Source organism: Oenanthe melanoleuca, chromosome 3, assembly GCF_029582105.1.
Source record: "Oenanthe melanoleuca isolate GR-GAL-2019-014 chromosome 3, OMel1.0, whole genome shotgun sequence".
Lineage (NCBI taxonomy): Eukaryota > Metazoa > Chordata > Aves > Passeriformes > Muscicapidae > Oenanthe > Oenanthe melanoleuca.
In genome coordinates this window covers 27,708,961-27,722,862 of record NC_079336.1, presented here as the reverse complement: position 1 = coordinate 27,722,862, position 13,902 = coordinate 27,708,961, and the positions used below count along the sequence as shown (strand labels likewise).

The following is a 13,902-nucleotide window of genomic DNA, read 5'->3' as shown; positions in this document are numbered from 1 at the left end:
TACTATGAAAATATGAAACTTTATTAATTTCCATTTGAAGACTTCAGTAAAAATACACTGGATTACTGTACAGCAATCAATAGCTGAATGTGGAATATTGCATTCCTTTCCTCATCCATGCAAGAGAGAAAGTTACCTACTCTTTTTCCCCTTCTTTTTTAAACACAAAATCATAGCCTAGCACAGCTTCTGGAGAAAGAACTGCTCCTTTACCATACCACACCTGCAAAGTCAGTTGCTCAGCAACATTGCCTCCCACTATCAGACATGGCTGACCATAGCTCCACTCTTACAGGCACTGAGCTACAGTCACTACCTCCTTTTCCTCCATCATCTACCTGAAACAAACACCTTTCCTGAAGAGAGGAAAGGGGCAATTGGCAGTTTAAGACTGAGACAGGTAGAACACAAAAACCACACAGATCAGCTTCCCCCATAAAACTTGCCACTGAGTCCATAATCTACAACATTAGCATTCTCTAAATCCACATGTAGCACAGACTTGCAGCACTGGGATGTCCTCTGTTCCTCCTCCTCTTCAGACCATTATCTCAGAGCAGAAAAGCATCTGGCTTCTCTGGTCAGAGAACGACAAATCTCATCAGTATTTTGGATGTGCAGGAAACAAGGCAGGAACTCAGATTCTCTTGATTGGATTGTTTCCTAGCACTGGGCAGGAGCTCCTTGAGAATATACACTCAGACACACAAGTTTACAACATAATGGAAAGCAACAAGTGATCAAGACAAGAAAACAGAAAATAAGGAGTTAGGAATACATCACAAAGTCAGAGTGTACTGTAAATGAAGATGAATATAAACAGGTATCATTCAAATTTTAAATTTGTCAGGTTATCACAAAGACAATAAAGCAGTTTTGTTTGAATGGATTTTTGTGAAGCCATTCAAGAGAGAAATGTTAAGAGAACTAATATTGCTCAAGCTCTCAGCAAACATTAATCAAATAAGAGACCAGAATAGAAGAAAAACAGGAATCTGTAGTAGTTTCTTTTTTGCCCCAGTCTTCCAGAAGATATTGTTGTTAGTCATAACACGGAATTCAAACCAGTAGTTTTAAGATCCAAGGAAATTTCTGACACAAGGGACACTTGCTGTAAGCAACTTTCTACCAGTTCTACAGAGCAGTTAAAGTTGTGAAGGTATTTTCCTGTCTAGGCTTAAACATTTCAGTCAAACACAAGATATGAGTAACACTTTTACCACAGCATCTCCATTCCCAGTTGCTTCAAATGGCTAGATTTGGTTCTTTTTGTCTCTGGATGCATAAACAACAGCAAGATTTCTGTATTTCTTGAAAATTCAAAGCTCGGCTACAGTCTGTATTTACTACTGTTTAATCACTTTCTCATAAAGGACTTCAACTTTAAACAAAGACTCTACTTTGAATTTACATAGACTGATACTTGCACACTAGGGAGAAAGAGGAAACAAATTACATGGTATCTGCAGTGGGACTCCCTATCAGCTTGTAAGTGATTCAACAGCTGAAATAGATCTGAAGTAGCAGAGACTGGAAGGGACCCTGGAAGATCAGCTGGTCGAAGCCCTGGTGCTCAGAGCACAGAAAACACAGAAGGTTGCTTAGCACTGTTCCCAGTCAGAGTTTTGGTGCTTGTACACTGCATGCTCCACAGCTTCTCCAGGTAACTTGATCCTATTCAGCCTTTCCTAAAGTAAAAAAAACCAAAAATAAAACAAAACAACAAAAAACCTAAACCAAAACTTATCTTTCAGTGGAATTTCCTGTGTTTTAATTTGCATTCATTACCTTTTGGTCCTATCACTAGATATCACAGACAAGTCTGCCTCCATCATCTTTACTTTCTGTCACCAGAAAGGTATTTATCACACACAAGCATAAGAATTCCCCAGCAGGCTTCTCTCCTCCAGGTTAAACAATCTCAGTGCTCTCAGCCTTTACTTGACTGTAAGGCACACTGACTTTCTGCTTCGTGCCACTTTGCTAGACTTGCTCCAGTCTGTCCCTGTTTCTTTGTGGCGGAGAGAAAAAGACAGCACTACAGAAACAGTCTCAGCAATGCTGAGGAAAGGATCTCCTCCCCCAGACACTGACCATGCTGTTCTGGAAATTCAGTCCAAGATGTTGTTTGTTTTCTTTGTGCCAAGGGTGCTCTACTGATCCATGACCAATTTTTGATCCACAGCATGTCTTCTGCACTACCAATACCCTCCCTAGGGGCAGAGCTCTGCATTTCCCTTTGTTGAACTTCACAACATTCCTGTTGGCTCATTTCTTCTACTTGTTCACTTGCCTACTCCTGAGTAGCAGCACATCCATCTGGTTTATCAACCACTCCTCCCAGTTTTGCATCCCATCAAGTTTGCCAAGGGAGGGGTCTATCCTGTCACACAAGTTATTAATGAAGATGTTAAACACTGCTGGCCTCAATAACAACCCCTGAGCTACACAAAAAGGGACTGGCCTCCCACTCACCTTTAGCATGTTGATCACTACCCTGAGCCTGGCATTTTAGCCTCTAAGCTATTTTCAATCCACCTCACTGTGTCTTTATCCAGAAAGCATTTCATCAACTTACCAAAGAAGAAGTTACATGACAGTTTCCAAAACCTCACGAAAGACCAAGGTAAGAAAACATGTATTGCTCTCATCCACCAAGCCAGTCAACTTGCTCAGTTCAGTGTGGAAGGCTGTTATCAGGTTGGTCACACATTACAGCCCCTTGATTAATCCATACCAACTACTGCCCATCATTTTTCTTCATATGTATTTTCAGAATTATTTGGTCTGTCACTTTTCCAGGAACAGAGGCAATGTTGACTGCAGTTCCCCAGATGTTCCTTCTTGCCCACTTCAGAGATAGGAAGGACATTTGCTTGAGTTCAGCCCCCAAAACGCATCCCCCCCAGTCACCATGACCCTAGTTAATGAATCACCACAAAATTACCTTGGCCACCCCGTCTCACTCCTGGATCCATCCTATTAGAGCTCACAGACTTGTGTACATTCAGTTTCTACAAGCAATCCCAAACCTGATCCTTCTCTACTAACTGAGAGTACACTTCCCGTGCCAACAGTTGCTGAAAGCAAGTCTTACTAGTAAAGAACAAAGTGAAACATTAGATGTCTCAGTTGTTTCACCATCTCTTATGAGCATTTCCCCTCCACGTTCAGCAGGAGGCCTACATTTTCTCCACTCCTTTTTCTGCCAGTTATCTGTAAATGTCTCCCTTGTTGCCATTCACATATACCTTGTAAGATTAAACTCCACGTGGACATTGCCTTCTGATCTAGACACATTTGCATGCTTGGATGGTGTCTCCAGGCTCTCCCTGGGCTACATGTTTCTGCTTCCACCTGTTATATGCTTCCTTTTTATGTCTGAGCCTTTTCAGCTCATTCATTCAAGCAGGACACCTGGTGCCTTTGTACCATTTCCTATTTACTGCAATATGCCACACTAAAGCTTAAAGAAGTAGCCAACCACCTTTCCTGGCTCTGCTCAGAACCACCTTCCAAACGATTCTTGCAGTAAGATCCTTGAAAAGAAGAAATCTTCCACTCTGAAGATTATGGTTGCAATCCTACTCTTTGCTTTGCTGTCTCCAATTCAGAACTCTTCTATCTCATTACCATTGCAGCCAAGACTACTCCCAACCTTTACATCCTCAACCTGTCATTGCTTGTTTGCAAGAAACAGGTCCTCAGCCACTTGCATTGAGATATGGGCATCAATACATTCCAAAAACTTCCTTGATTACTTATTCCCTGCTGTGCTTTCCCCCCAGAAAATAATAAGGGTGGTCCAAACACTCTATAAGCAAGAAAGCCTGTCAACATTAGGCTTGAGTCATCTGAGGAAATCCCCATTACTACTCCTGACCCATAAGCTCTCAACTGGCTCATCCATCTCCAGGAAAAGCTGCAGGCAGCCCCACTTCTCTGACAGCAGATGGCAACTCCCCTTTACCATCATCCCAGCCTGCCCTTCCTAAGCATTTGTACTTACCCATTGCAGTCCTCCAGCTGTGAGCTATGCCACTCAGCAATGCCAATAAAAATCATAGCTCAGTCCTAACTCATTTTACTCTGCCATAGTATCTGAAAACAACTTGCTGACAGTAAAGACAGATTTAACTAGTCATGGGTTAATCAGCCTAACTTTAGAACCATCTCAGCATGAAAATAAGATATCACCAGAACAACTTTACCTGCTCACAAGGCAAAGTCATTATGCCTTGGAGAATTTTGCTGTGGCCACAAGAGACTGTGAAGCACCAGAATTCCTAAAGTAAAGCTGAATCATTCTAAATGAACCTTACAGAGCCAGTCTAAGACAATGTGACACCTGAGCTAAATCAACTGCTGACTACTCCCTAAGTAATGTCTGATAATTGACTCTCTTAAATCCTACAGAATGCATGCATTAAAGAGGGAGTCACCTTTCCAGAAAAGGGTACCTCCCTAAAAGTCTTCTTCTCACATAGATATATCTAATTGCTTCCTCTGTATCATGTACAAGGACCTCTTAATGCTGCAGCACAATTGTTCTGTCTTCTTTATAGCACTCAGACCAAAGAGGGAAGACAACATCATTTCATTCCATAAAAAGAAATTCAGGAACAAAGTAAAGCAAAGACCAAGTGATATAAACAGCATCCTGCAGCAGCAGCTTTTCCTTGTCACTCAAGAGTGGCAGAACTGCAGCTTCAGGACCTCTCGAAGACACACACCTGCAGCCCCAACCAAAAGAACTGGGGTGTTTTGCACTTTAAAAAGGCAAGAGCATGGTCTCATCAATAGCAATAACCACTTTTCATCCTTACGGTCCACACAACAGAAACAGCTTAGACTGCCAGCAACTTTTGAACATAGGACAGCAAACTAAACATGTAAGGATTTCTGCATAATACATATAATACACCTCAGAGAATCTAAAGACTTGCAACATAATTAAAAAAAAAAAAAAAAACCAAAACGATTCCCTCAAATACTTCTATTAGTAGTCACAGAATTAATCACGTTGAAAGAGACCTAGTCCAGCCTCGTGTCAAAGCAATGCTAAGTTCGAAGTTACATGATGCTGTTTAGAATCTCATCCAGTCATGTTCATTAAAGTCCTGAAGAACAGAGATTGCACCCACTTGGGTAAAAAGTCTTCAACTTTGCAAATAGCCCTGTTCTATTAAAAGCTAAATATATTTCCTGTGACTTATTTGAAAATATTTTTCTGCACTGTAAGAGTCAGGAGATGGAAACAACTCCTTTCCTTACAGGGGCAACTAGTGTCACCCAACACTGCAACACCCCATTCAGAAGTCCTAAGTTAAGGCTGCCATACTTTTTCCCCACCAAATGAGGTATCTTAAGGGCTCTTTTCTTGGGGGAGACAATTATCCTTCTCAGGGATGCAACAGCAACTAATTCCTAAGTTTCAGTCTCATCCAGTGTCAGCAACAGATAAGAGCACATGGAATGAAAGCACTGGGGTAGTTTTATCTAGTAGCAGGAAATCAGGAAAAAAAATCCTGGTTATACAGCCCTAAGAGAGACTGAAGTGAGTTTCTGGTCCCAAGGGGTCTATCTTTGGCACTTTGACAAAAAGGCCAGGAAACTAGCACCTAAGTACCAGATTATCAACTAGGACTTCTAATGATACAGTTCCTTACTATTATTAGAGTTCAAGCTATATAATTCCATTTGCTAAGCTTAAGTAAGAACAACCTGGAATCAAAATGCTTTGCCTTCATTATTCCTTATGGAAGGATATTGCACAGCCTCACTGGACAGCCAGAGGCCTCCAGTTGTATATGTCAATTCATATTCAGTTTGTTACACTCACATGATCTTTGCCAAGCTTATCTTGCAGAAGCAATGTGAATTGTGCAACAGAAACACACAAAGAAATACTAGCAACTTCTTAAATCAAGTGACCTGTATTAACATGTGATATTTGCAACAACTGGTACAGAATATACATACAGCACAATCACCTATTAGTAAGCTAGTACTTTGTGTTTGAACTTTAATATAGGGCTAGAAGTTGCACCAGAGAGGACCTCCAGCATAATCCAACTGTGTTCTATTCCTCCTAGTATCCTCTCAGAGGTTTCTCCACCTTAAGAGGAAGACAGGAAAGATCTTGACCTGAGGAGGTACAGCAACCAGTGCCTTGCCTTAGAGTGAGCTCAGTCAATGAGCTGTCACAAAGCTTTCTTACACTGACAGTGAGGCAAAAAGCTGATGCCTTGCACAGGCTGAGGGCAGTGAGCTGTAAGAGTCATCCATCTGCTCAAGAAAAAACACACATCTATTAAAGTACACAGGCAAGATTAATACAGTTAAAAGACCAGACATCAAACAAGTAAAGGAGCTTCACCAAAAGTGATGACCATATACAAATATTTAAGTTCGTCTCCCAGCCATAGAAGAGACTGTATGCAAGACCTGAATGCCTACGCAAAAGAATCTGAACAGCTGTAAACATATCTGGAATATTCCAAATTTCTTTCCATAGCTAGTTTGCCCACTTAAACTATATTTTTGTCTCCCCCACTGCTAACAGACACCATGTTTGGGATTGGTTATTTGTTAGCTAAGTTAAAGTTAAGTTCTAGCTACATAAATGTTGGTACCACAATCCCTCCTGTCCAATCTCTCTCAACACTCCCAAGTGCCTGTACTTGCCACTCTTAAAAGGAAAAGGCCAAGTCTTCAGCTACATAAAGGCAGTCAGTGACTGTACAGTATAACTATAAATACTGAAAAGCATTTTCATTATTAGAAACAAAGTAAACCAATTTTAATCTGGTTGAACAAGCAACTGTGTCAATGTGCTTCTCTGTACCAGGATTTTGGTAACAGATCATTTAAACAGGCATCAAGCACTATCAGACATGAAGCAAGTAAATATTAAAAAAAAAAAAAAAAACAAAACAAAACAAAAAAACCAAAAAATAAACCCAGAATACTTCCTCTGATACAGAAATTTATTCACCTTTTCTGAAGGCCCAAAACATCTACAACTGTTTACACTAAGGTTGCAAGTTTCCAATTATGTTATTTTAACTTGATTACAGTTTAAAAAAAATCTAAAGCAGTTGATTTACAGCTCAGGTAATTGCCTTCTTGATTATTCTTGAGGTGAATTTACAGACTTCAGTAGTCAATACATTATTAAAGACAGCATCCAAATACAAGCACAACAGAAAAAAAAGCTATGTCAGAGAACATTCACACTGTTTTTTCTTAGAAGGGTACAAGATATCCAGCAGAATCAAAGGACTGTCCATCTAAGCAAGCAAGCAAGCCTGTAAACTGAAGGCCATTCCTCTTGGTCTAGTGTGACTGTCTCTGTAAATGGGAGCATAAGACTGATTACTGTTCCTAATGATGTTTGAAACTAATCTCCTTTTGTGCTTCATCACACATTTCAACTTCTAAGTACTTGATTCAGTATTTAATATCAGCATCCTAACACCAGCCTTGCTGCCAAGCAGTAAGAATACAAGTCTAGGAGACTAGAGCAAATGGCCCTGCAGCCAAAGGGTCAAACTGATGTTAACAGTTTCAGTTTGTTTTTTTTATTTTGGCTTGATTTGACAGATTTCTAAGAGGTGTTATTGCTTAAGGGATTCAAATATCAGTATTGAAACAACAACTTAAAAAATGCATTACCCTCCCTCTACAATGAAAAGTAAGAAAAATTCAAATGCAAAGGAATTTCAGTTGCCTCTTTTTCAAAGCTTCAGGGTGATTTAAGCTACTGCCAACACACTCTACGATTTCCTACGAGTAATAGAAACAGTAGTTTAACTTCTTCCTAGTAATATAACACTGGGAAGACATCTATTGCCTTATGCAGACAGCTGTTCAGATAGGGATGTAAAGAACAGACAGTACACAGACAAGAACTGCCTTGTCAAATGTCATCCCAACCTCCTCACTCTTTAAAAAGTCTCAGTGATTGCAAAGACAGTTCCAGAACCTTTTAATTTTCAGGCTTCTTCCCCACAGAAGTATCATCTAGTCTGACAGCTGCAAGACTTACAATTTGAAGGTGACATATGGCAATTACCATACGGCCCTACAACAGGTAGTTTCCAACATATTTTAGCAGCAATAGTCATATTCATAGCAGCTATTTAAACAGGCAAAAGGCAAATACAGAATAAAAATCACTTCCAGAAATTGTTGCCAGGGTCAGCAATCCTAATTATTACTTAATGTTACTCTGGCAGATGTGTCCTCAGCTGTATTCTTCACCTTACAAAGCCATCCAATGTATCTGCATACGTCACACTTGAAGAAGTAGACCACAAATGAAAGGATGGATTTGCCCTTGATACAAGACCATTGCTAATGACAGAAAGATTATTTTGAGGATGACCAAGAAATAGCTTTCTAATTCTTACAGAGAGCAAGCACGCAATAAATACTGGAAAGGTGCATGCTTCAAACTTCTTTGCAGGCAATGCATATGGCAGCCTTATACCTGGGCAAGGAAAGCCAACTCAGTTACGTAGGAGTGACAGGATGGCAGTAAGATCCTGTATCACCTTTTTGATTCAAGAAGTAAAATCCAGCAGAACAGCCTTATTGATACAGAGGAAGAGTTCAACAGCAGCATTACAGCTGATGCAATGAAAGTAATGAGTAGCAAATATGCTAATAAGACCACATTACATTTTTTGGGGTCAAAAGGATATTTATAAGATTTTAAATTATATATAGCTATTCTAGAATTCCTAGAGCCTCAAAGAATAGCAGTTAAAACAGATATACAAGTATAATCTGCAAGATTTCCACAACCTCTGGATGTGACTATCTGAAAAGAAGTCTAGGGTAAACATAATACTTCAGGTTTAAGAGATACTATAGTATATAGGGTGAGAGAAAGGAATTAGTTTCAGTTAAGTGCCAATGATGAACTGACAGGATGCTGAAAGACCATACTGAAAACCATGTTTTTAAGTACCGCCAGAATAAGATCCGAGACAACTGCAATTCAGTTAAAACAACTAGAGTTAATAACAAAGATGTTACCCCACAATTAGGTGAACAGAAAAAGAAACAAAACAGAACTTGGAGAGTCCTACTGAGCAACAGAAAGGAGAAGGACAGACAAAGAGAGGAAAGTAACAAACTAAAGAGGACAACATTTCAAAGAAAAAAAAAACAAACATTACATTAAGAAAACTAAGAACATGCTGAACTAGGACTGACACAAGAGAAGCCCTAAACATTTTGTCACGTTAAAGACAAATGGCTTCATGTTAATTCCTGCAGAACCCAGGATGAGGAGGCTCTTCAGTGGAACTGACCATAGGGAACTCCAGACAAATGACAAACGTGACCAGAGATGAAAGGGATGCTGGTAGTGCTGCAATAGGTGAAGGAGACCCCACAGGCTGGGGAATGCCAGACAGCTGGCAGGCTCTAGTTAATATCTGCTGCCTCAGACAGCTCTGCATTCCAACACTAGCAAAACTACAGCTTTGCCAGACAGCAGCAAGTCATGAGCACTCAAACACCATGGATTAAACACGAAACACATAAGGAAAAAACAGCTGGCTGCAGCCTTTTCACTTCTTTTGGTAAAAAAGTTTCAACAAGCTAATATAATAAGCAAGAGTTCAAGAGTGGCATTGCACGCTCATGACAAATTTGATTTTCAACTTAACAATAGATAATGTTTCCTTTTTTCTGAGCTGTCTTCTGGAAGTATATGGGAATCCAGACTTCAGGGTCTAGTGGAAGCATCTCAATATTGTTCACACAACTCTCCGTCTCAGAAGGAAGCTTCCTAAACTTCAATTAAGAAATCTCCACAAACTGTGTATATACGGCCACATCTCAGTCAAGTGCCTTTAGAAGAGCTGCAACTAAAGCAAGTTGATCATTCCACACTCTTCCTTCCAACTACAAAAAACACACACAGTACAGGCAAAGTCAGATAGCACTACAAAGCTAGTATGAAACAAGATTTAAAATAAAAATTGCTACAACAGGATGAAGCAAATGCAAATTAAACTTGAAAGGAAGACTAGAATAAACAAAAAAGAAACCGCCAAACCACAAGTCCCTCACATTGCATCACCCAGTATTTTCATGCCAGCTTTCCTGGGGACAGGGTAAGAGCAAACCATGCTTCCAGCATACAGAGAGACAGCAAAGGAGAAGTTGAGTAGAGAAAAGCAAGCTTTCAAAAATGCCACCAGATTTTAGTAGGTACCTAAGTAAAATAGTCTACTAGAAATCTGGAAACTGAATTAATATGTACTAGCAGAAGACAGTCTGGTCAAGATACTGGTAGGTCCTCCAGAACATGAACAGAAAAAAAAAAAAACAAATTCAAGATACACCAAAGCTTGATCTTATGAAAGAAGGCACCAAAGAAAAGAACAGTGAATAAAAACACTCATTAATGCAAATAAAAGGAAAAGGAAGCTGAAAGTGTCAGCACTGCTGAACTGAAAAGGGCAAAAGATATGGAGCACTGAGGGCTACAGAGACTTACAAACATTTTGACTAAACAAGAGTTAGAAAGAGAAAACTCGGAATAGAGGACAACTAATCAGAGAATTCTGGACTCTATAATCTTGAGCAACACAGCCCTCAGACCGATGTTATAGAACAACTTACATATGGAACTCCATCAGCAAACAACACCAAGCAGCATTCAGCACAGAAATACAAAGTGTTAATAATACATAAAAATGTGCTTTTTCCAGAAAGTGACTGGTTATTGGAAAGAGTCATTTACATGGTAACCAGCTGTCAGAGGGCAAGAGGAGCTCTGCTAGGAAATGGTTCAACAGAATTATTTACAAAATATAAAGACCATTATCTTTGGGGTAATCCATATCATCTACTTCTACAAGTTTAGATTAGGACAACATAGTCTTGTTTCTCATTGTGCACGGCATGACTTGCTTGCACAGTGAAAAAAAGTAGCAGAAAAAGATGGGAAGAGAATTTACAAACACAGCGCCATTTCTGGTTGCCCAAACAAAGCTCACTCGCACTTCACCTCCACTTTATGCGGACAAGGACTGAACGAGGCAGCTCTGTAATCATACAGCGTGAACTCCCAATTACTATTCAGGAAGCATTACACTTAATAACTTACTGTGCAGTCACCTTACCTAGAGTAAGACCTTAATAAATTGGCCCTAGATGAAAGAGGGATGTGATACAGTTTTTCATTTCAAAGCCACGGAATCCAAGGTAAATACAAATGCAAATATTGTAGAGGGAAAAAAAATCAGACTAAAGCACTGTAAGATTTGCCAGCGATATATTCTTTAAAATTCTATTCATCGCCAAAGCCACATCTGTGACACATTTAACCAGACTCAGACACCCAGATTCACAGAACCTGGCATTATGACTGAGTCAGCATAGCAGGGTGCATTGTTTTGGACACCCGACATCCAGCTCATCTGGCAGCTACCCCTGGCATCGGCCAGTCCCTTCCCGAAGGCCACAGCCCGCTCCGGATCGATACCTGGCAGCGCAGGAAGCGGCCGCGGCCGTGAAACTTCAGGAAAGGGCTGGGCCGGTCATTGCATAAAGCCCGGCCGGGGGTTCCCGGCTGGAGGACACGGCGGCTGCAGCCCAGCCCGCTCCCCGGCAGAGCGGAGCGCGGCTCGCACGGAAAGGTCAGGCTGTCTGTCCGTCCGTCTGTCTGCCCGACCCGCTGCCGCCCCCGGGCTCGCTGTCGGGAGGAGCCGCCCGCCGGTCCCGCCGCCCCTGCGGACGTGGCGCGGCCCCGAGCCGGGCCCGCAGCCGGCCCGAGCGGGACCCGCCGGGGCAGCGCCGCGCCCGGGCCCCGCGCCCCCCGCCCCGCGTACCCTTGGCCTCGCAGTCCGCGCAGTACTTGTTGTCCTCCTCCCGCAGCAGCTTGGCCAGGATGGCCTGGTGCTGCTCGTTCTGCTTCTGCGCCTTCTCGCGGCAGGAGCGGGTAGCCATGGCGGGGCTGGAGCGGGGCTGGAGCGGGGCCGGGAGCGCTCCTGCCCTGGCGCGGCCACGGGAACCGGCGGCCGCGAGCGCCGACTTCCTCAACCGGATCTACTTGCGGCGCGGACGCCTCCGCCTCCCTCCCGCCCGCTACCGGGTGGCGCGCGCACACGCCCACCCGGCCACCACAGTCCCTATTCCGGGCGTGACAAATAGTCCGCCGGGTCCCCTAGGGCGGCGCCGCGGCATCGCGCCTTCGCGGCGCCTCCCAGAGAACAAAAACCGCCGTCCTGGCTTTAGGAGGGCACGGAGCGGTGCCCGCGGATGAGGGCACCTGGCCACTGCAGGTGGTGTATCCATCCGCCGCGCGTGACCCCGCCCCTCAGGTGGTGCCCGCGGGAAGGGCGGGGCCCGGCGCGAGCCGCCGCACCTGTGCGCGCGCCCGGCCCCGCCCCGCCCCGGCCGGCCCTGAGGGAATGGGCCCGCACCTCTGCGCCAGGTAAATACTCCAAAACAGAGAGCCGAGGGGTCTGCCAGCGTCCCTGGGACCCGACACTCTGCATCCTTGGGATCCCCTGCATCCTTGGGATCGCCTGTATCCATCTCCAGGCCACTGCTGGGGGAGAAAAAAAAAAGCCTCTTGATTGAATGAACGCTGCCATAACCGGAACTTGCCTTCTGAACTTTCTCCAAGAGTGCGTGTTTCTGTCTGAAATAAAGCTTTACATGCAGCAGAGACCTTACAGTGGGGAAACTGGTGCTTTCCCACTCTCGTGTGGGCGGTGAGATGCTCTGGGGAAGTCAGAGTTGGATCCAAAGTACCTGCATTTTCTGGGACCAAGGTTGTACCTCTACACGTTGCCCCTCAAAATGTCTCTGTTGTCCCCTTCCTCCATTTTGTCCCTTTGCCGCTGCTGAGTACTCTGTTCCGGAGTCTGTTCGCCAGTAACATCCTTTTTGACAGATCAATTCTAGCTTGCTGCATTTTTTTGCCTCTAATCCAACCCTTCTGGAAAGAGCTGAAGCCTATATATAGCCTATAAAATGCTTATGTGAGGCAGATGGAAATTCAGGTCTTTTCCCTCTCAGCCACTAAATTACTGAATCATTCTCTGTATCTTTCTTTTTCTCAGAAACAACAGTGAATTAAAAATCCCCTAAGTGTGGAAGAGTCACAACAGAAAAAAAATGAAAATACTACACATCAAATTAATTAGTAGTTAAACTAGCACCTAACATGGCAAAATGTGTTTAGATCTTCCTCAAATAGAGAGTTAAGGTCTGCCTGTACACTGGGAGTCTCCTGGCCAGTGAGTTACTGAGTATGAGCTTGCAAAATGAGGATATGATATAAATACATGATTCTAATAGAGGGTTTAGCATCCTACTCAGAGCAGGTATTAATGGTTAAAACCAGAAATAGAGAATGGCACAGCAAAGTTGAGCTCCAGCTGCCTTACAGTGCCAAAATACAAAGACTTGCTGCAGCAGAAGGTGTGTAACACAAATGTTACTGTATTCTAATATTTGCCATGAGCCCTTGCCTAGAGACTCGATTATTGAAGCACAATAGTCCTGGCTGCTTAAACATGACATTAAGCAGGACTGACTTCTTCTAGCTGAATACTTTATCTACAAGCGTATAATTGTTTTCTAGTCCAGAGTGGTTTTAATTACTGCTTTTTTTTTTTTTTTTTTTTTATTTTATTTTAAACAAGAAAACCAGCTTCAGCTAGAAAGGGAGCTTCTACTCCCTGCAGTTATCCTAGGACTCTGGGAAACAGAATGTTTGTCAGAAAGGCGAGAGCTATGGGTAGAGAGAAAAAAGGACATGAACTTGATTCTCATGTGCTAGGTAAGCATCAGCATTAGCATTTTAGAAAAAAGTAGTTGCTTTTCTGTGTGACACACTTGACCTGTAGGTTACACGTAGTCTGAAAC

General features: G+C 42.7%; 1 protein-coding gene across 2 annotated transcripts in view; it reads right to left on the bottom strand.

Annotated features, from left to right (window-relative positions):
• The window catches only part of SMAP1 (small ArfGAP 1), an 86,321-nt gene extending 73,955 nt beyond the window's left edge, over positions 1 to 12,366 (bottom strand). Inside the window, exon 1 of one of the 2 annotated variants that reach the window (XM_056486208.1) lies at positions 11,856 to 12,366. In XM_056486208.1, coding sequence (XP_056342183.1) covers positions 11,856 to 11,973 — 118 coding nt within the window. In that variant the 5' untranslated portion in view covers positions 11,974 to 12,366. The remainder of the gene's footprint in view (positions 1 to 11,855) is intronic. The other variant, XM_056486209.1, reaches the window with a different exon arrangement.
• Between the last annotated feature and the right edge of the window lie 1,536 nt (positions 12,367 to 13,902).